General features: G+C 34.8%; 1 protein-coding gene and 1 pseudogene across 13 annotated transcripts in view; one reads left to right on the forward strand and one right to left on the reverse strand.

Annotated features, from left to right (window-relative positions):
• RALGAPA1 (Ral GTPase activating protein catalytic subunit alpha 1) overlaps window positions 1-22,910 on the forward strand; it is a 265,494-nt gene that overhangs the window by 33,051 nt on the left and 209,533 nt on the right. For all 13 annotated transcript variants that reach the window (XM_037056449.1, XM_037056448.1, XM_037056442.1 and 10 more), the window contains exons 2-9: window positions 2,765-2,875; window positions 3,536-3,585; window positions 7,064-7,121; window positions 14,569-14,612; window positions 16,136-16,313; window positions 17,828-17,943; window positions 19,916-20,054; window positions 21,509-21,717. In XM_037056449.1, the coding sequence (XP_036912344.1) occupies window positions 2,765-2,875; window positions 3,536-3,585; window positions 7,064-7,121; window positions 14,569-14,612; window positions 16,136-16,313; window positions 17,828-17,943; window positions 19,916-20,054; window positions 21,509-21,717 (905 nt within the window). The remainder of the gene's footprint in view (window positions 1-2,764; window positions 2,876-3,535; window positions 3,586-7,063; window positions 7,122-14,568; window positions 14,613-16,135; window positions 16,314-17,827; window positions 17,944-19,915; window positions 20,055-21,508; window positions 21,718-22,910) is intronic.
• LOC118993926 (60S ribosomal protein L27-like) lies at window positions 1,175-1,628 on the reverse strand (annotated as a pseudogene).

Consider the following 22,910-nt stretch of genomic DNA (forward strand, 5'->3'; position numbering starts at 1 on the left):
GTGGCTCAGTGGACAGAGTGCTGGCCTGCATACCAAAGAGTTGCTCGTTTGATTCCCAGTCAGGGCACATGCCTGGGAGGAAGGCTGGAGGGGGAATGGTTGTACTGGGTGAAGGGGAATAAAAGGGAGGGGAAAAATGAGGCAACTGTAATAACGTAATCAATAAAATATACTTTAAAAAAAGGAGCTATAGACTAGTCCTAGAAAAAAGGATAAGAGAACTCTTGAAATATAGTTATTTCCATAAGAGAGAAATATAGAGAATCTAGGAGAATAGAGAAGAGATAGAAGGCATCTATCTTTTCCTTTGGGACAGTAGAGCAAATGGGAAACAGTCTTGGAAAATTCCATAGATGAGACATCACTAAGGACTTACTATGAATATCATAGGAAAGATAATACATAACAGAGAGTTTAAAGTACTATCTATATATTACCATTTAACTTTATTCTTAAATCTTCCATTNTATAGAGAATCTAGGAGAATAGAGAAGAGATAGAAGGCATCTATCTTTTCCTTTGGGACAGTAGAGCAAATGGGAAACAGTCTTGGAAAATTCCATAGATGAGACATCACTAAGGACTTACTATGAATATCATAGGAAAGATAATACATAACAGAGAGTTTAAAGTACTATCTATATATTGTTACCATTTAACTTTATTCTTAAATCTTCCATTGAATGTTAGAGCACTCCAAGAAATTCATTGATATTTACCTTAACTCAAGTTTATTAACAAATAATAGTTTATTGTCTCTCACTCCCAGGTAAAAGAATTTTGATTTTTTTAGTCGGCTTTTTCTAATTTATTTTTAAAAGATTTTATTTATTTTGTTTTAGAGAGAGAGGAAGGGAGGAAGAAAGAGAGGGAGAGAAACATCAATATGTGGTTGCCTTTTGTGCGCCCCCAGCTGGGGACCTGGCCTGCAACCCAGGCATATGCATGCCCTGCCTGGGAATCAAACTGAAGACCCTTCGGTTCATAGGTCTGCACTCAATCCACTGAACCACACCAGCCAGGCTTCCAATTTATTTTTTATTATAAAAAAATTACGTGCTTTATTCATAAACAAACTTGAATAGTTGGAAGTACATAAAGTAAAAGGGTGTTGTATGGTGGTTTTTTTTGGTTTGTTTGCTTTTTTATTTTTGATGAGTGAAACCAAAAAGATCTAAAACTGCAGCTCTTTGATGAACCATTTGTTCTTACCAGTCTTGTACCTCTCTTTGAACTTGTTCTTGGCCTCCCACTGGGCCTTGAGTCTCAGAGCAGGGCTTCTGAAAATCTCCTAGTTGACAACAGTTTTGTCCAAGGGGATATCCCTACAGTACCTTGTGGGCATGGAGTGATTATAGTTAGAAACTTTCACAAAAGACTTGATCTTTGACCTCTTGGCAATTTTCTTTCTGGCCAATGGCAGCTGTCACTTTGCAGGGATAGTGGTCACTTCCAGGCACCAAAGCATGGATATAGGGATGGTCTGAAGTGCTATCTTCAGTGTCCGTGAAGATGAGCACTTTGCTTCCGAAGTAGCATCTGGCCAGGACCAGCACCACCTTCTCAGGTTTCATAAACTTGACCATTTTGACAGCAGCCACTGAGGCCTACAGCAGAAAGGCTAAAAAAAGAAAGTTTGCTGTTTCCTTTTTTCTTTAACCTTACTTCCCCAGAAAAATAAGCCAAACAACAAAATGCATGAATACATACTATACACCTACAGATGTCTTGCTTTAAGTAATAAATTCAGTCTTCTTACTTTGCATTGAGAACGTTTCATAGCGTTATCTCAAGGATACTTTTGCAGTTTTATTTTTATTAAAATGCTCTAAGCTCTAACCAGATGAATCCTTTTGCTGGATCCTATTATGATTCACATAATCATAATGTTCTTCATTCTGTTTTTTTATGTGTAGAATGCCCTTCCTGTTCAGCCCCATGAATTCATGTCCAAAGTCCTTCCTCTCTTTGAAGGTCTTTTCAAGTAATATGTCCTCAGGCATTTCTTCTTTCTCCACTTTCATACCTTTTTGAGCTTTGAAAATAATTTTGTGTTTCTAAATTGCCATTATACTTTGTCACTTCATTTTCAGAACTTAACATTGTCTACTTTGGGTACAATTATATAGGTGTGGGAAAAGTTGGTTTACAGTTAAAATACAAATAATATAATAATTAGTAAATAATAATACAAGAAGAAACTGTCCCACATATAACTGGAAACCTACTTTGCCCAGCCCTGTATATTTAGTTTTGCATGCCCTGGATTATACTGACAGTTCTATTAGAGCAGTATTATCTGTATTTAAGCTTTGTAATACTTTAAGTACTTATTTATAAAGCCTGTACCTATTTACTGAATACATGTATTTTAGACATGATATATTATTAGTCAGTGGAAATAAGTAATTTTAAACTGTCTTAGGAAGAAACTAGAGGCATATCTGTGAATTGAAAATTGAGCTTCTTTTGTTGGTTTGGTTAATGATCTTGAATGTCTTTCTAAGGCTTTTTTTTTTTTTAGGAAACAAAGGTTATGATCCGTTGATCAGTTCTTAAAATTAAAGCTAAAATCTTTAAAAACTAAAGCTGTGAGAACAAGAATGTGGATAAATAAATACATACCTCAAATATTTTAATAGCATAGAATTTTATGAGCAGTTAAATGACTTTTTTGAAGGAAACTTGTCACTATCATATTTGCTCAACATAATTTAACATATATGTAAATAGTAATCACCATAACCTTTCATTTATTTTTCAGAGAATGCAGAGTCTATCGATCTTAAACAATTTTTTGACCAACATTTTTCACATATATATTATGTGTTCTTTGAGAATTTTGTGACTATTGAAGCTAGTCTTAAACAGAAAGGTAAGATGTTAAAAATCAATTCTGGTTTATGTTGATGTTTCAAATAATTGTCATATATGTCCATTTAAAAATAGAGTCTTGGACTGTGGAATTTTAGTATTGCTTCCTTTTTTTAGTCAATTAGCTTTTTTAAAAAAATTAACCTTGATTGTATTTTTCCCCATTACCATTGATTTCCCTCATATTCCCTACCCTGCAGCAATCCCCACACTGTTGTCCATGTCCATGAGTCCGTTTTCAGTCACATAGCTTTTAATAGCCTGCTCACAACTGTGGTTTAATAGTACTATTCTTATTACTTTGAGTAGGCTTAGGAGATTTGCCTTGTTCCTGGTCAGGTTTACTTGTTTCCTCTCCTTTGCTCTCCCCTAGGAGCATGTGTCAGTTTTCAGCAGTCATTTTCAGACAGAGTTCATTTAAAACTTTTCTGTAATATATTATGATTTGTTTTTAGACATAAATCTATATAAATTTAATTGTTGAAAAAGAGTAGAGAGAGATACTCTAATATTGTATTCACATTGAACAGAATGCTTTAAATATTTTATTAAAAATCCCTGAGAAAAAACTTTAGTGGTAGAAGTATTTTAGGCTAAGTGGTTGTTAACAATGAAGATAAAAAGGTTATGTTTAAAATATTTTTTTGTAAAAATTTTTTAGGTCACAAGTCTCAAAGGGAGGAATTGGATGCTATACTTTTTATTTTTGAGGTAAGTACCTGCTAGTCTAACTTTATTTTTTCCAAAAATAGTTCTTAGAACATACAAAATAATATATTGAACTATAAAATATATAAGAAAGTACTGTGAATCTGCTATGCTTTTCAAAAACTAAATCACTGAATCATGTTTTTTTTTCTTTTTAACCTGAAAATATACCTGATTTAATTCTTAATTATTTTTTGAGGTATGCATACTACTTTCACATATAAACACAATTATGTTTTTATACATTTGACACCAGAAAATTGCTACTGTATTTAATATGTTTACAAACAATTAAAAATTTAATTTGAGGGAGGTTTATACAAATGGAAAACTTTGTTTTTTAAATTCCAAAACACTTGAGGATAATGACATGGCATAATAGAGGAACTGTTATATACCTAAGGAATTTATAGTTGCTGCTTTAACTGCTTTTCATTGCAAACATGTATAAAATAGTGTTAAATAGTTTATAGATTGTTGTTCTGAGTTGCGTAGGATGGTTGTGGGATAAGTCTTTATTGCTAAATAAACAAGGAAACAGCAACATTTGGTACTTCGCTAAAATTTGTCTTTTATTTCTACCACAATAATAAAAACTAGGGTAAGCCCCCATCTGCTCCCTGTCCCCTAAGTACCTGCTTTTAAAATGACTCCTTGCTCTTTGTCCTGTCTTTGAAATCAAACAGTGATAGCGATTTTCTGCTGTTTATCAAGAATTTAGAGATGTGAAGAAAGCCAGGATTAGACCTTGTGACTTGAAAGCCATAGTAAGGAATTTGGAAGTCACTTCCTAAAGATTTAGCTGTTCTTTGTGCTGTGAATCAAAGAAAACTTTCTGTTTTGTATTTTGATGCAGTTTAGAAGAATTCGAGCAGTCTGATCGATACCTCTCTTAACTGTTGATTTAGCTATGATTTAGTCACAGCCAAAAAAAGACAGCTTGGGCCCTGGCTGCTGTGGCTCAGTGGATTGAGCACCAACCTGTGAATCAAAGAAAAAAGACAGCTTGGTTTTTGTTTTGTTTTTTTAGAGTTTCAGATAGAAGTAACTGGTGTTGGTATCTGTTCTGCACTTATTGTCATTAGTCATTAACCCTGAGGAATTTGCTTATATTTACCTCCCAAAGTGCTTCCATGAATTGTTTGTAAGGCAAATATTAAAACACAGATGTTTCAAGAAAGATTAAAAGTAGCCGCAGAGTAAGCGAGATAATAATTGCTGGAAGGTCTTCCTTCAGACATTCATGCTTGCTGAATTCAGGAGACTGAAATGATTGATAAGTTAATCGGGGTGTTCTTTCTATTAATATTTTTTTCTCTGTATATAGTATATACTCATTAGTTATTCTTTTAACAGTAATGTTTGTCTTTAATGAATCACTAAATTTTACTAGGAAAAAAGATGTTAGATACAGGGTTTTCGTCTTTCGTAAAAAATATTTGGTGATGTTTTCTACCTATAACAGGAACAATAAGTATGTACCTTTGGAGACAAATGGTGATTTTTTTTTAAATGAAGAAATTATAAACAAAGTGATTTATTCTTTCTGGAATAAAAAGCTTCATTATGTAATAATATGGCATAAGATTTATATTCTGTTTGCAGTTAAGAGCACACACAATTAAATTCATTTTTTAAAAGATTTTATTCATTTATCTTTAGAGGAGAAAGGAAGGAAAGAAGGAGAGAAATATCAGTGTATGGTTGCCTCTCGTGTGTCCCCCTCTGGGAACTGGCCTGCAACCCAGGCATGTGCCCTGACTGGGAATTGAACCGCGATCCTTTGGTTCACAGGTCTGTGCTCAGTCCACTGAGCTACACCAGCCAGGGCCTAAATTCATTTTTTATTAACCACATAAAAACATATAAATATGTTTATTTACATTTTTAGGGGGTTAAATCTAAATGATAATTTCATGTCATAATTTAGGAATGCTTTCCTGAGTAGTCACAAACTTGTTTTTTCAACTTTCTGTAATTTTATTTTTCTACACCAAAATAAATATAATTATACTTGTTGGCTAGCTATGGAAGAAGTATTAAGAGGGCAAAGGTAAATAAGTTTATCTCATATGGGACCAGCATTTATCTGTGAAGAACTTTGTAATTTCTTCATCGTCTCTTGTTTGGGATGGACTAAAGAAGATCATATCAAACAAAGGGAAGATAGAGAGGCATAAAGCATGCATACTGTCCTTTGAGCCTAATAGTATATGAAAGTACAAATTTTAGAAATTGGCATATTGAGGTTGGAATTTCTGTTCTTCTGCTTCCTTTTATGTTTTTGAAAGATTTTTCTAGTTTTTAAAAGAATTTTCATGTGTTTATTTTTATAGAGAGGAAAGGGGAAAGAGAGAGAAAGAGAAACATCAGTATGTTCTGCTTATTGATGCATTCATTGGTTGATTCTTGTATGTGCCCTGACCAGAGATGGAACCCACAACCTTGGTGTGTTGGGAAGACATTCTAACTCCCTGAGCTGCTCAGCCAGGGCTATTATTCTGCTTTCTAACCTAAACACAGTACTTTAACCCACTTTCTCATTTGTCAAATAAAGTTATTAAATTCTTTTAGGAAAGTTGTGAGAATTAATAAGATACCATTATATAAAGTGCCTAGTTTTAAATAATAGTAGTAGTAAGAGCTGCAGTAACACCACACACACACACAAATGCACAGTAAGCAGAGTACTGAGGGCTTAGTTTAGCAGCATAGTGCGTACAGCAGCTGTGAGTCCAGAATACTCCACACATAGGCAGTATGTAAAAGAGATTATTAAAGGCAAAATTCTGAAAGTATTATATGTAAAAATATATATTTCCAGTTAATGGAAACATATATATATATATATATATATATATACTTATGTGTGTGTGTGCACACACACACATATATTAACTTTATAGGTCTCCTGAATTTTAAAATTTTGTTCTCAAACCTATAGTCATTATAACATATGCATTTCTTTGGGTTCACATGAATTAACTCAGTACAAATATTTCATGAGATTTTGGTGAAATCAAAATATTTCCTCATGATTCATCAAAACAGGAGAAAGAGCTACATGAAGAGAGAAAATGTCACAAATCTTAAAGAATTTAAATCTGAAAGAATTAAACACTTACTGGTGATATCCATAATGTAGAAATTCTAAGAATAGTAAATAAGCATTTTGAAATATATTTTCCACATCACTGTAAAATATAAATTTTATTAATTTACTGTTTCAAGTCTTTGTTAGTGTAGCTTGTTGTTTTGGGTGGTTTTCAAAAGTTACATATGCCAGTACAGAAATAGTGCCAATACTCAGATTGGCTGAAAGACTAATTTGTATTTGTATTGTAATACTGTCTTTTACATAAGAAACTTTTAAAGTCTCAGTGTAAGCTCTTTAATTTTTCACATTTCACAGAATGGGGATTCATTCCTTGCTTTTCCTTCTTTTTTTTTAAATTGTTGTTTTATTTATATTGATTTTTAGAAAATTTTACAACTTCTTCCAGAAAGGATTCATCAGCGATGGCAGTTTCATAGTATTGGTAAGTAATTTAAATGTGTATTTAACATTTGAAATAAATGTTAAATACTGGGAATATAAAATAAAAACATAGAAAAAGGATTTCCCATCACAATGGCATATTGAATTTCTTTGTTCTATCAGTTCTTACTCTACATACATTAGCAATGATGGTAGTATGATAAAACGAAAAACATAAAAGCAAAAAATTAATAGCTTCAAAATTAATATCTTTGTGAATCAAGAATGGAAAAGTAATGCAAAGTGCCAAATACAGCAGAAGCAATGGGCTCCAGGTTCAAAAGCAAGCAGTGTAGTTTGTCCTACAAAAAAAGAGGGCAGAATTGGAGTGAAGCTTACTGTTTGAAGAATCAAAATAGAGCTTCCCAGCTTATAAAACAAAGGTGATGAGAAAAAATGGGAGAGAAAAACCTGCTGTGGGTTATTGTCAGAGACCATACAGGCAAGAGTTCACAGACTTTCTGTTACCAGGTACTAAACCAAGATCCTTTCTGACTTTGAGTCTGGTTCTATAACAATTACAGCATCATCCCAGTGCTCTGAAGGTGTAATAATAAGACATTTCTCTTCATCTTATAGAGGAATCTGCAGGCAAGCAATTGCTGGCTTTAGTTCACTGTCTCGATGACAGGACTGACTGACTACTAGTGATTCTCATCACCCTCCTCTTCTGGGGAATACATGGACAGCCACGAGATCTGTTGAAGTAGAATGCTTAGTTTATAACCTTTACGTTAATTTATAGAAATTGTATTTGTTTCTCTTAAAAACAAGTCATACAGCCAACATCATACTCAATGGACAAAAACTAAAAGCTTTTCCACTAAGATCGGGAACAAGACAAGGTTGTCCACTTTCACCACTTCTATTCAATATAGTATTAGAAGTTCTAGCTGCAGCGATCAGACAAGAAAAGGAAATAAAAGGCATCCAAATCGGAAAGGAGGAAACAAAACTGGCATTGTTTGCAGATGACATGATAGTGTACATGGAAAACCCTATAGCCTCTACCAAAAAACTGCTGGAACTAATAAATGAATTTGGCAAAACAGCGGGATACAAAGTCAATATCCAGAAATCAAAGGCATTTTTGTATACCAACAATGAAGCAGCAGAAGCAGAAATCAGGAAAAAAATCCCATTCGATATAGCAAAAAGAAAAATAAAATATCTGGGAATAAACCTAACCAAGGAGGTAAAAGACCTGTATGCAGAAAACTACACAACACTGAAGAAAGAAATCAAGGAAGACACAAATAAATGGAAACATATACCGTGTTCATGGATTGGAAGAATTAACATCATCAAAATGTCCATACTACCCAAAGCAATTTACAGATTCAATGCAATACCTATTAAAGTACCAATGGCATATTTCACAGACATAGAACAAACACTTCAAAAATTTATATGGAACCAGAAAAGACCCCGAATAGCAGCTGCAATTTTGAGAAAGAAGAACAAAGTAGGAGGGATCACAATACCTGATATCAAACTGTATTACAAGGCCACTGTAATCAAAACAGCCTGGTACTGGCATAAAAACAGGCACATAGACCAATGGAATAGAACAGAGAGCCCAGAAATAAACCCAAACCTCTACAGTCAATTAATATTCGACAAAGGGGGCAGTAACATAAAATGGAGTAAAGATAGCCTCTTCAACAAATGGTGTTGGGAAAACTGGACAGCCACATGCAAAAAAATGAAACTCGAGCACCAACTTACACCATACACCAAAATAAATTCAAGGTGGATAAAAGACTTAAATATAAGCCGGGAAACCATTAAAGTCCTAGAGGAGAGCATTGGCAGGAAAATCTCAGACATTCCACGCAGCAATATTTTTACTGATACGTCCCCTAGAGCAAGGGATATAAAGGAAAGAATACACAAATGGGATCTCATCAAAATTAAAAGCTTCTGCATGGCTAAGGAAAACAGTATCAAGATACAAAGAGAAGCAACTGTTTGGGAAAACATATTTGCCAATGATACCTCAGACAAAGGTTTAATCTCCAAAATATACAAAGAACTCACTCGACTCCACTCAAAGAAGACAAGCAACCCGATTAAAAAATGGGCAGAGGACTTGAACAGACATTTCTCCAAGGAGGACATACAGAGGATCCAGAGACACATGAAAAGATGCTCGATATCGCTAGCTATCAGAGAGATGCAAATTAAAACCACAATGAGATACCACTTAACACCAGTCAGAATGGCTATCATAAACAAAGAAACAAACAACAAGTGCTGGAGAGGTTGTGGGGAAAAGGGGACCCTAGTCCACTGTTGGTGGGATTGCAGACTGGTACAACCACTATGGAAAGCAGTATGGAATTTTCTAAGAAAACTAAAAATGGACGTGCCTTTTGACCCAGCAATTCCACTGCTAGGAGTATATCCTAAGAACCCTGAAACACCAATCCAAAAGAACCTATGCATCCCAATGTTCATAGCAGCACAATTTACAATAGCCAAGAGTTGGAAGCAAGCTAAATGCCCATCGGTAGATGACTGGATCAAAAAACTTTGGTACATTTACACAATGGAATTCTATGCTGCAGAAAGGAAGAAGGAGCTCCTACCCTTTGCAACATAACATCATGGATGGAGCTGGAAAGCATTATGCTGAGCCAAATAAGCCAGGCAGTGAAAGACAAATACCATATGATATCACCTTTAACAGGAATGTAAACAACAAAACAAACAAGCAAGCAAAATGTAACCAAAGACACTGAAATACAGAACGTGCTGACAGGGTCCAGGGGGTAGAGGGGAGAGAAGCACAGAGTAAAAGGGGATGGACTCACATGAATAAGTATGAAGGACACATGGACAATAACTAAGATGGGGGGCGGAGATGGGAGGGGGGTGGGAAGGACTGGGGGGGTGCAGGGCTGGGAATACAAGAAAGAAAACTGTACTTGAACAAAAGTTAAATAAATAAAAAAAAAAAAACAAGTCATACTGTAACCAGAGGGGAGAGGGGAGGGAATATCAGAGGAAAAGGGGAAAGGTTTACAGGAACAAGTATAAAGGACGTGTGGACAGTAAGAAGGTGGGGGTGGAAATGGGAGGGAGGTGGGGAGGGCTGGAGGGGTGGGCTGGGATGGGGGTAAAAGGCAGAAAGAAAACTGTACTCGAACAACAATTAAAAAACAAAAATCATACATGTATTTAGGTCCTACATTTCATAACCAGTTACAGCAAATGGAATCTCTGAGACTTTGAAACTGTAAGTCATACCAATTAGGAGTTCCAGAAGAAAAAAAAAGGAACCTTACAACTTACCAGGTGCGCAAGACAAAGAAATGTGGCCCAAATGAAAGAACACAGCAAAACCTCCAAACTAAGTGATGATGGAGAATTTAAGCCCCTAGTAATCAAAATGCCCACAGCACTGATTGAGCTTGGTCAAAAAGTGAAAAAACAAATGAAAGATACTCAGAATGAAATAAAGCAAAATATTCAAGGAACCAACAGTGACAAGAAGGAAACCAGAATTCAAAGCAATAATTTGGAACAAAAGGAAGAAATAAACATCCAACTGGATCGGAACAAACAAACAAGAATCCAAAAAAGTGAAGAGAGGCTGAGGATTCTCCCGGACAATGTGAAACGTCCCAGTATCTGAATTATAGGGGTGTCAGAGGGAGAAGAACAACAGCACAATATTGAGAACTTATTTGAAAAAATAATGAAAGAAAATTTCTTCAATCTGGCAAAGGAAACAGACTTTCAGGAAGCCCAGAGAGTCCCAAAGTTGGACCCAAAGAGGAGCACACCAAGGCACATCATCATTAAGTCACCCAAGATTAAAGACACTGAGAAAATCCTAAAAGCAGTGAGACAAAAGGAGATAGTTACCTACAAAGGAGTTCCCATAAGGCTGTCAGCTGATTTCTCAATCCTTACAGGCAAGAAGGGGCTGAAAAATATTTTAAGTCATGAAAGGCAAGGACCTCCATCCAAGATTACTCTGTCCAGCAAAGCTTTCATTTAGAATGGCAGGGCAGATAAAGTGCTTCCCAGATAAGGTCAAGTTAAAGGAGTTCATCACCACCAAGCCCTTATTATATGAAACATTAAAGGGACTTATCCAAGAAAAAGATGAAAAATATGAACAATAAAATAACAAACTCACCACTATTAACAAATGAACCTAAAAGAAAAACAACAAAAACAAAAACTAAGCAAACAACCAGAACAGGAGCAGAATTGGAGACATGGACATCACATAGAGGGAGTTCAGTGGGGAGAGGGAAGGGAGGAATGGGGGGGAAAGATAACAGGGAAGAAGAAGCATAATTAGTAGGCATAAAATAGATGAGGAAAGATAAAAAATGGTACAGGAAACAGAGGACTCAAAGAACTTGCATTTACAACCCATGGACGTGAACTAAGGAGGGAGGGGAACACGGGAGGGTTGAGGGGGCAAAGTGGAGGGGGGATAAAGGGGGAAATATTGGGAAAACTAATAGCATAATCAATAAAAAATATTTTAAAAAAGAAATAGAACTCTGGACACACAGAGGGGGTATTGATACGGTGGCTAAAAATTCAAAATAGTAAAGCCTTTTAGAAAAAACTTCTTAGGTCAATTTGAGTCTAAAAATGAAGCACCCATAATAAATTAAGAATTCATACAACTCAATAATAAAAGTCCATTTTTAAAAATAGGAAAAATGTTTGAATAGGCATTTTACCAAAGGCATGAATTGCTGATAAGGTGCTCAACAGAAATGAAGCCCAGTGTTGTATTTCATAATCATAAAAGTGCCCTTAAAGGTTGTCTGAAGCACCCTTTTGAGATATCTGAACTTCGGAAGTTTACTGTGCCTTCTGATGAATGTAGACTTACATCTCCATAGACTGTTAGGCTATCTAGTTGTCATGATTGATAGTTCCAGTAGATATCTAATGTGAGAATATACATAAGTGATTATTTTTCTTTGTTACTAAGAAGAATAAAAAAAGTTCGTGTTTCTTTTTTGTCCTCTGTATAAAGGAAAATGAATCTGACTTGATTTTCATTCAGTTGAAAATACTAATATCTCTTTTGGTTTCTTCCACCCATATGCTTATAAGAGTGATTTTTGTTTTCAGCTTTTCAAATAGTTGATGCCAGCCTAGATTTTTTTCTTTGTGATTGTTAAATTAATTTTTAAAAGTTTTTGAAGTATTTTGTGGCTCAGAATATAGTCTCAACTGGAGTATGTTTTATTGTGCTTGAGAATGTGTATTCTGTAGTCGTTTAAAATATTACATTAATGTATGGCAATGATATGATTATTTTTGTAAAGATTTTATTTATTTTTAGAGAGAGGGGAAGGTAGGGAGAAACAGAGGGAGAGAAACATCGATAGGTTGCCTTTTGGAGACCCCCCCAACCAGGGAAAGAACCCACAGCCCTGGCCTGTGCCCCTACTGAGAATTGGACTGGCGACCCTTTGGTTCACAGCCTACGCTTCATCCACTAAGCTACACCAGCCAGGGCTGGTTTATCTTTATAACTTTAAGGTAGGGTGGTATTTCATTAGACACAGTAACTAAGTGTAAAAAGAAAAACATGTTAAATTGACTATTGAAATTTAAAACTTCTGTACATTAGAAGATACCACCCATCCCATTCTAAAAACATAGTTGAGTTACTTGGAAGAATGTATTTCCAATTCATGGAACTGATATAGAATTAATAGTCAGTACGTATAAGGAACTCCCATGTTAAACAAAATAACCCAACTGAAAAATAAAAGATATGACAGGCCATCTGCAGGAACTTGAGTGGCCAAATAAAAAGATGCTACGTGTCCCTAGGAGGCATCAGATGAAAACATTAAGATATTTAACACTTAACACTCATTGACCAGTTTTTTGTGTTGCCAGTAATGTGTTACTATAGTAGTCTCATATGCTGCTAGCAGTACTGCTAATCTCCTTAACTACTTTGGAGGGAATTTTTCAATATTAAGTAAAGTTGTGATTAATTTTGTTTCCATTTATATATCCTGGGGAAACTCATGCATACAGGGAATCATGAACAAGAACATTTACTATAGTCTTTGGAATAGCAAAATTTTGAAAACAAACCAAATATCCTGACATTAAGAAGATGAATGGTATATTCATACAATGGAATAGAGTGATAGAGCAGTTAAAATGAAATAATTAGAGCTACATACATCAATATAAGTATCAGAAGCTAATGTTAGATGTAAAAGGAAAAAGCAATGTATAGAATGACATGTTTTGTATGACACCATACATACAAGATTTTGTTTTGTTTTTCCTATTTCTTAAACCTCAAACTTAACTCAGGTTTGATTAATTTTCCACTTATGTTCTTTTTTTGTGTGTTCTTCTTCTATTCCAGGTTCTAGTACATGATACCACACGGCCGTTAGCATATATAAATTTTTAGGAGAGCTCATGACTGGACTTTACATAGTATTGCCTTAAGAAATTGAGTTTGCCCAAACATAAGGAAGGGAATTGCAGATAAATCAACAGTTCATTGAAACATTAAACCTTATTTTTCTATGACAAATCAGACTTAAACCAAATAAAGTCACAGGCTTGATCATTTGTATATAAACTCTACTAGAAAGAATAAAAATAGAGGATTAAAACAAATAGTTATGAAATAAATTTTTGTTACTGGTATAAATTTTTAAACATATAAAACAATTCTGTATATTTTATGGATTTATAAATAAGAGGTAATATAAAATATTTTTAGAGGTAATTAATACCAAATCTGGATACTGGTTTCCTTTGGAAAATGATTCAAGATGGGTTCACAGGAGGCTTCAGTGGTGCTTGTACTGTTAGGTAAAGTATTATAGATAACGCGAATAAATGAAATTTTTGAAATTGTAAGAAACAGGACTGTGTTTAGATTCGTCTTAGACAAATGGTGGGCCTCTGGATGTTTGTTAATGTTATTTCAATATTTTATTGTAGACTTGAAACATAATTTTTTAAAATAATGGTTTTGTATATTTTGATGGTTTTGAATATTTTGAAAACTTAATATAATGGAAATATTTGTTAGAAAATATTAGAGTTATACATGCTTATATGCTTCATTAAATGGAAATTTTCTATAGTGGTTTTTAATTTGTATTAGTGATGGGGAAATATTTAATTATATTCTCAGTCTAAATAAAAATAATATGCAAATTGTTATATTGAATACAATTTTTGGGATTTAGAGTTTGTTTCAATAGACTACATCATATTTAATTGCAGTAAACTATGTGTCGAGTAGGTGGCTTTTTATATACTCTTCTGGTCCCCAGATTATGGCCAGAGGGATAGCACAGTCACCAACAGTAATTCGGAGGTTGCCAAGGACTTGTTTTAAAGTGTTTTTAAGTCTGACTGAGAACGCTGACATTTAGAAAAATATAAGATGTGAATATTTAATGTTTTCTCTCTAGGATTGATTTTAAAGAAACTACTTCACACAGGAAACTCCTTGAAGGTATATTATGATATTTCTTTTCTATGACTTTTTAAAAAACAGATAAAGCATACAGTCTTTTTTCTAAGATGTTATTTGTTTTTAGAGAGGGGGGAATGGAGGGAGAAAGAGAGGAAGAAATACAGATGTGGGAGAGAAGTATCAATTCATTGCTTCTCACACACCCCCAGCCTGGAACCCAGCCACCAACCCAGCCATGTGACCTGACCTGCAATCATACCAGTGACCTTTTGGTTTACGGGATGATGCCCAACCTACTGAGTCACACCACTCAGGGCACATACAGTCATTTTTTCCATCAACTTTTTCCTAAAGAATTTTGAATTGTTTTTAGTCCACTTAATTGAACTGAATTCATTTAAAATATAGCAACATACCCCATATGTATGAAAATAAATACAAGGTTGACCAGGTTATTGGAAACTTGTAGTTTTGCCCCTGCATTAACTTGTTCACAAGAAATACTTCACTCTGTGGTCTCCAAAAGACAAAAGGTAGTTACAAATTGTTATTCATTTTATCACAGCTAGTATAAAGGAAGGTAGGAGATCTGTATAAATTTTTTTCTTTGTCATTATCTTATTGTACTATGGTAGAACAAGCTACCCAGTCCAAAGCATCTTGCTGCACGTTAGATAAAATATTGTAGGTGCTTTTGGCATCAAGGTTTGGGTGTAACAGTAAAAAGGAATAAGCCTTCTTCCTACAACATCTTTAGCCTATTTTCTGAGCAAACCATGTGGTAGAAGCAGTTAAATAGCTTCGATAGTGGCCGGTATCAGAGCTGAAGTAGGATGAGTTCCAAAGTTCACTGAGGTTAGGTTAGCGAAAAACCTTGTTTTGCTTATCTGAGGTTGAATTTTAAAAAAGTCTTTTTCCAGTTTTCTTCCTGGGAGAGAATTTATTCATTCATTGAAATATGTATTGTCTTCTGTGTTTGGGGCATTGTTGTGGGTGCTTAGAAAACAGTCAATAAATAGGCCAAAATTCCTGCTTTGCAGCTTAGCAGAAATGATAACTAAATGAGATAATTGCAGACAGTGAAAAGCTTTTTAAGGACAAGAGCATCGAGTTAGCACACTGGGCTCCCCATACTCATTCCTCCTTTTACTAAATGTATTACAGCACGGAAGAGTCATTGTCCTCTCTCTTCTTGCTTCTTGGGTTAGACTGGTGGTCTATTATATAAAGGAGGGAAGTAAATAAGGAAATGATTTTCCCATTTTTTTCCAATCGGAAATTGTAAAATAAAAATTACCTGATGGCTTTAAGTAGTTACAAGCCAAATTCAGTTTTTATTTATTCAAAATTTGTGAATTTAGATATAAAGGTAATGAGGGTTTAATAAATGTTGTGGGTGTAATATCCTACTCCTTTTCCTTTCTCCTTCTCCCCCCTTCTTTCCTCTCCATTCTCTCTTGCAAAGTGTCATTCTTTAATCATCTTCTAGAGAATTTTGGCCTTCAAAAGAAGAAAGTATTTGCATAAGTAAAAGTACTGTTATTCATTTTATTTTATTTTAGATCAGGAGGGAAGGTGTTCGCCTTTTCTTACTCTGGCTGCAAGCTCTTCAGAATAACTGCAGCAGAGAGCAGCTTTGGATGTTCTCCTGCTTAATCCCTGGGTTTGCAGCACCACAGTCTGAACATGGACCTCGAACTCTAGATAATCTCATCAATCCTCCACTTAACCTTCAAGAAAGTAAGATTCATGACATCGTATATATTAGTTTTTTAAATTTCCTGTGCAGTTCGTTAATATATTTTTAAATATTTTAAAATTTCTTGTGTAGTTTGTTAATATACTTTAAACAAATGTCTATTGCTGGATAAGCTGAGGCCATATTTTAAAACATAGGTTTCATTCAGCAGGTATGATGAATTCAACAGATCAGGAAATGATTGCCATTAAAAAAATAAGTGTTAATCAGATATCCCAACACCAGAGAGGCTGGCCACAGTGGGAAGCTCCAGGGTCAGTCAGGTGGGATGGGGGATGTGGGGTGAGGGTCATGGGCAAGAGCCCTTATTGTGATTTCTGCAGGGAGGTATGTTCGGGTCAGGGTGAGCAGAGCTAGAATTGGCTAGTTTGGAAAGTTTCAGCAGGCTCTGGGGCATGAGGGTTGTCCCTGGTTGTCTGGTACTAGGCCCTACATTGATTTGGTCGGGCAAATAGTAGCCCTGAGTATGAGTCCAGTAGAGGAGGCAGTAGAAGTGTGGACTCTGGGTTGGCTGGTTTGTATATGAAAGGCACACTCTCAGGCCTGTTGTTACTATCTCTAGGAATTAGATAGTTCTGGAAAGGGCATTCTGTCTAGGGCCCTCAAGGCCCTTGATGTCAAAGCATCAGAAATACATAGTTAATATAGGCTGTTTATATTTATCTCTGATTTCTAAATCTCATGCATCATCTTGTATCCTTGGGTTAATTTGAAGTGCAAAGAAGATTGTAAAAAACAATTTCTGTCCGTTCCTGTAAGTTTAATTACTTGGCTGATACTTACTGAGAAATAAGTTTAGAGACCTGCCTATGCCAAACCAGGAACTGATTGTGCCGCTTAAGAAATATTTAAGAGAATTCACCTATTTGTGGGTTGATTTTTCTTGAATTTGCATTTGTTTTAATGAATGTTTTTTAATATCTGAGAGGTAAAATATATAAAAGCTTCTTATTATATAAGTGTACTTTTGTAATCAAGGAACTAAGATGTTAACTTTTCTTTTTGAGAGGGAAATAGTATTTCATTCTTGGAATAAAGGGACTAGCTTAAAGTAAGCGTGGTTGTTACCCAGTGTAATCAGATTTTTATAGATGAATAAACACATTCTTACTTAAATGTTTCTCATATATTACAGAATTTATGTAATAGACACTCTTAATGTGAATTTTAAAATACCACGAGAAGTTCTTTCCCAAGTGAGATTTTATTTACTCTTAATTCCTACATAGCTGTCTGTGCAATCCTGTGTCACATTCCCTCAATTAAGGGTTCATGAAACAGTCTACTATTAAAGTTTATGATTGTTGTGATGGACTGTCAGGATGAGCTCAGACTTATTTCAAGTTTCAATCATTAGAATACTTTCAAGCAGTATAGCATTTATTACATATATGTAATATTGCATACATATTTGCAGTTAAATTTCATTTGGGTCATATTGCATTGTTAAATTTGTTTGGTAATTGTACTAAACTTTTTTTTTGTCTTTGGGTAGCTCAAGTCACTATAGAGGAAATCACTCCTCTTGTCCCCCCACAATCAGGAGATAAAGGACAAGAAGATCTCACAAGCTATTTTCTTGAAGCACTTTTAAAATATATAGTAATTCAGGTACATGTTATCTTCTTTGATACCACCTCCTTTACTATGTTCTGTGAGTAATTCCCCCTCTTTTACCATTATTCTTTCATGGTAGGTGTTTGCTTGTCCTAAAGGAAGAGTGGCAAATTTTTACTTTCAAAAATACGTTGGTATGTCCTTTCTTAAGTAAAAATTATTGGAGACGTTATGAACCTATTAGAAAGGAAGCTGGGAGGAGAAATTTTAAAAGTAGACTCACATATACCTCCTTATATGAGTCATTTGTGTTTAGTACTTTCTAATTCTTTCATTTATAATTAGCAGCTGTGGTACTGTAGGTGAAAATCTAGTAACTTTGATTTAGGGATCAATCTGCCAAGAGGCAGCAGCTAGAGAGGTGGCTGAAGATGGGGTGGAGATGGGAGAGAAGCGTAATTTACACTTTATTTTTAAAAATTTCTAAAGATTTCATTTATTTATGTTTAGAGAGAAGAGGAGGGAGGGAGAAAGAGAAGGAGGGAAACATCAATATATGGTTGCCTCTTGCATGCCCCTCACTGGGGACCTGGCCTACAACACAGGCATGTGCCCTGACCGGGAATTGAACTAGGGACCCCTTAGTTTGCAGGCCGGTGCTCAGTCCAATGAGCCACAGCAGCCAGGGCAACACTTTAAACCTGTTTGTTTGTTTGTACTTTTTAAATTTCCAAGTGCATGTGTTTTGTAAAGTAATGTATTCATCTCTAAGATGTTAAGTGAGTTTGTCCTGATTAATGAAATCATTCTTAGCACATAACACATTTCTTGTAACTTTTCCAAACACAGAAATTCTTTATCATTGATAAAGAATCATTGATCTGATTTTTGTCTCTATAACTTGCATTTTTCATATTTTTGTATAAATGGAATTATATGGTACATGGATTTTTTGTTTGTTTTTGGTCTCTTTTTTCAGCATGATTATTTTGAAAATCATTTGTATTGCTTATTACATATTAATAGTTTGGTCCTTTTTATTGCCGAGTACCTTCTCATTTTAGTGATATACCGCAATTTGTTATCCAGTTATCTGTTGATGGTAATGTGAGTTGTTTCTTGTTTTTGGCTATTACAAATAAAACTGCTGTGAATATTGGTAAACAAGTCTTTGTGTGGACATAAACTTTTCCTGGCATAAATACCCGGTAGTGGAATGGCTGAATTGAAGGGTAGGTGGGTATTGACTTTTTAAGATACTATCGCACTGCTTTCCAAATGGTTTTACTCTTTTACATTTTACCAGCAACGTATGAGACTGAAAGTTGATTCACATTCTCACCAGCAGTTGGTAAGATTAGCCTTTAATTTTAGCCATTCTGAAGTGAGTATATAATGGTATCTCATTGGGACCCACTTTTTGCCTTTACCATCCTCCTACTTAGATAACTTCCTCACCCTACTGGAATTCTCACACCCCATATTTTACTGCTTTGTTTCCTCCTGCTATCACCCCCACACCCCCACCTTATGGACACTGCCGCCCTCACCTCTCTCAGACTCTGAGTCCACTCTAGGCCACTACTGCCTATACCCCCATTACGGATGCCCTACTTGCTGTGGCTAGGCTCTGATTACCTGCACTAGACTGCCGCTGCTTTCACTTCCCCTGCCCCCTCACATATTTTGTGCAACATTTAGCCCGAATTATTTTAGAAGACGCAAAGGGAAAAGTACATTAGTATCTTTATTATTAGTAGAAGTGAGTTTTGAATCAACTTTGACAGTTTTCCATAGCACATTTTAACTTATAAGATTTTTGGAATATAACCTATATAATGTATTTGTGTGTCATTCAACCAGTTTTTAAGATTTTTAAAATATATATATACATACTTACATATAGCTATATATCTTCACAGTGTAACAGTTTGGTGTATTTGCTCAAGTAACCTTTTATAAACTTATTTATTATAGCTAATAATTGTTTCTTCTGGAATGATTCTAATTACATTGTGTATTTTAGGTAAAAAGTTTAGAATGGAAGAACAAAGAAAACCAAGAAAGGGGATTTTCATTTTTGTTTTCACATTTTAAGAAATACTACTTGCCTTATATTTTTCCAAACATGTGCAAGGAGAACAGTTTATATCATCCTGTACTTGGTAGGTAATCTTTGGAAATTTTCTTAAAAAATCAAACGTAGAATAAAACATACCTCAGTGTAAAGATGATACTTGTTATCTGCAGAAAACTGATAACATTTCATATTTTTATTGATTGGAGATGTTGATTATACTGAATTTTTATTAATTGGAAATTTTCATTGAGAGTGAAGAGACTCTTTTAAAAGCTTACTCTCTGGATCTCACCTATTGGATGAGACAGGTCTCGCTGTATTATAAATACCCTTTTTAAGGTTCCCCCAGGAGTTCAATTTAGTATGTCTTATTCAAATTCTGTGTGAATAATTACATTGTTATATATATATATATTTTTAAGATTTTATTTATTTATCTTAGAGGGGAAGGGAAGGAGAGAGAAATATCAATGTATGATTGCCTCTCGTGCGTCCCCTGCCAGAAACCGGGAACTGGCCTGCAACCCAGGCATGTGCCCTTGACTGGGAATCGAACCACGATCGTGTGGTTCGCAGGCCTGCGCTCAACCACTGAGCTACACCAGCCAGGGCACATTGTTGTATATTTGGTCATCTCTTATCCAGTAGTTAGTGGCAATGCCAAGAAGTTTGTTGGAATCTTGAGCATAGAGCCTCACAGACAAGTTCTGGGTTAGAAGCAGACCTCTGCTATATACAGAAGGCATTGGTAGTCTATATGTGCAAATGTCCTTATTTGCCAAAAAATGTTTCTGTTTTAAGCTCTGCCAAATTTAGGCAACTAACAGGCATAGGCAGAACCATTAGGGCTAGTAGAAATGACTTAGATTAGTCAAAGTAGCAAGCCTTTACCACTGGGAACATATTTGCTTTAAAAATCAAGGAAAAAGTCTTATGTTTTGTATAACTTCAAAATATGTGTCTCAATCTTAAGCTAATTGAAGTGAGCTCTCATTAATTTTACATACAATTTTTAATTTTTAANTGCAAATGTCCTTATTTGCCAAAAAATGTTTCTGTTTTAAGCTCTGCCAAATTTAGGCAACTAACAGGCATAGGCAGAACCATTAGGGCTAGTAGAAATGACTTAGATTAGTCAAAGTAGCAAGCCTTTACCACTGGGAACATATTTGCTTTAAAAATCAAGGAAGAAGTCTTATGTTTTGTATAACTTCAAAATATGTGTCTCAATCTTAAGCTAATTGAAGTGAGCGCTCATTAATTTTACATACAATTTTTAATTTTTAATTTCAGAAGGTTCTCTTTACTCAGACAGGATTCATTGAGCCTGTTAATGATATTTTTTCCAAAAGACCTGTTTCTATATATTTTACTCTCTAGATTCTATGCTAATATTTAGCACAGTATTTTAAAATGTCATTTTGTACTAAATCTACTTGTAAAACCAGGGTATTGTTGCAGTTTTTAAAAACTGTTTAAAATGTAGATTTTTCTAAGTACAGTTTCTTTCTTACTTACTTTTCCTTTTATTTTGCATAGATATCCCACAGATGAGACCAAAGCCACATTATGTTATGATAAAGAAGGATGCTGAAACCAATGAAGCAATATATTGTACAAAGGAGCCTTTCATTAAGGCTCGTGTTATTGTCATTCGTTGGCTAGTTTCTTTCTGGCTTGAACCAAAGCCACATACAGGACCTCATATTCCTGGGATGGAAGGTGAAGTCTTGCCAAAGAATATTCAGGTAATGTACATGTAACTTGCTAAAGTTAGAAATGGTTTAAGAGATTTGTCAACTGATTTGCCTTAGGTTAGAGTACACTTAAATCAAATAATAGTAATATTTACTTTGTATAAATATATGTTATGAATCCAGATTTTATCAATAATTATAGAACTCTTAGCCAGGATAGATAGTAAACCAAGGCAGGGAAGAAGAGGGTGACATGTCCCACCAACTAACTCAGCAGTCCTGAGCCTGTTCCAGTAAAATTGCCAAGTGTTTTGAAAGTTAGAAGAAAAACATGATGGCACAGGAGGAGGGGAGCCTGAAATTCTCTATGTATAGTTTCCACTATGTGGGAAAGAAAGCCTTTGAAACTGTATTCATCTCAAGGTCTGGAAAGGGGAGGAGAAGGTTCCCTCTAGGGAACCATCTTTTGGGAGGGGGAACCTAGAAGTTGGTTATAAGCATAAAACCCCTAAAATGCCAATAGTCTGTGCACTCAGACTAGCTGGATGCCCACTTGTAGCTTTGTTCTCAAGTGTACTTCATAAAAAAACTTGGTATCTCATTTCCTCTATACGTGTTGTCTCCTATTCTTTTCTTGTGAGGAGACAAAAGCTGAGCAATGGAAGCCCCCTAACTCAGGTCTCCTTGATAACAGGACCAGCAGTTTTCTTAACCAAAAAATAAAACTTGGAAGGTATAGAAAATAATTTCAGTCATACCTCATTCTCAGTTTTTATAGTTTGTTAATTTTATAGTATTAAAAATGTCCTGTGTCGTATGAATAAAAATAGTCTGGATTTTACAAGTAAATTTTTGCAATTGGAAACAGTTTTCAATCAAATGATTGTAGGACCTTCATAGTTCTTTTTAGATTTTTAGGCAGTAATAATTTGCTGATTTAAAGTCTTGTCACCAACTCGTTCCCTTTTTTCCAACAAGGACACAGAGTCCAGAAATGTATAAAATTATACAGCTATACAGTGGAGGGATTAATATTTTAAAAATCTATTTTTAGGTAAATCTTCCTTTTTACTTTAAATTTTTCCCTCAATATGCATTTTTTCCCTGAGCTTGTACATATTGTAGTATTTTTTTACTATTTTATTTTCCTTTTCTCGGATTTTGTCATCTAATTTCAAAAATCTTGCACTGTATGTGTATTTTTTATGACCTATTAAATCTTTAAAAAAATTTTTTTAAAGATT

This window comes from Sturnira hondurensis, unplaced genomic scaffold (assembly GCF_014824575.4).
Source record: "Sturnira hondurensis isolate 20B ecotype Veracruz unplaced genomic scaffold, ASM1482457v3 Scaffold0008948, whole genome shotgun sequence".
NCBI classification, from domain to species: domain Eukaryota; kingdom Metazoa; phylum Chordata; class Mammalia; order Chiroptera; family Phyllostomidae; genus Sturnira; species Sturnira hondurensis.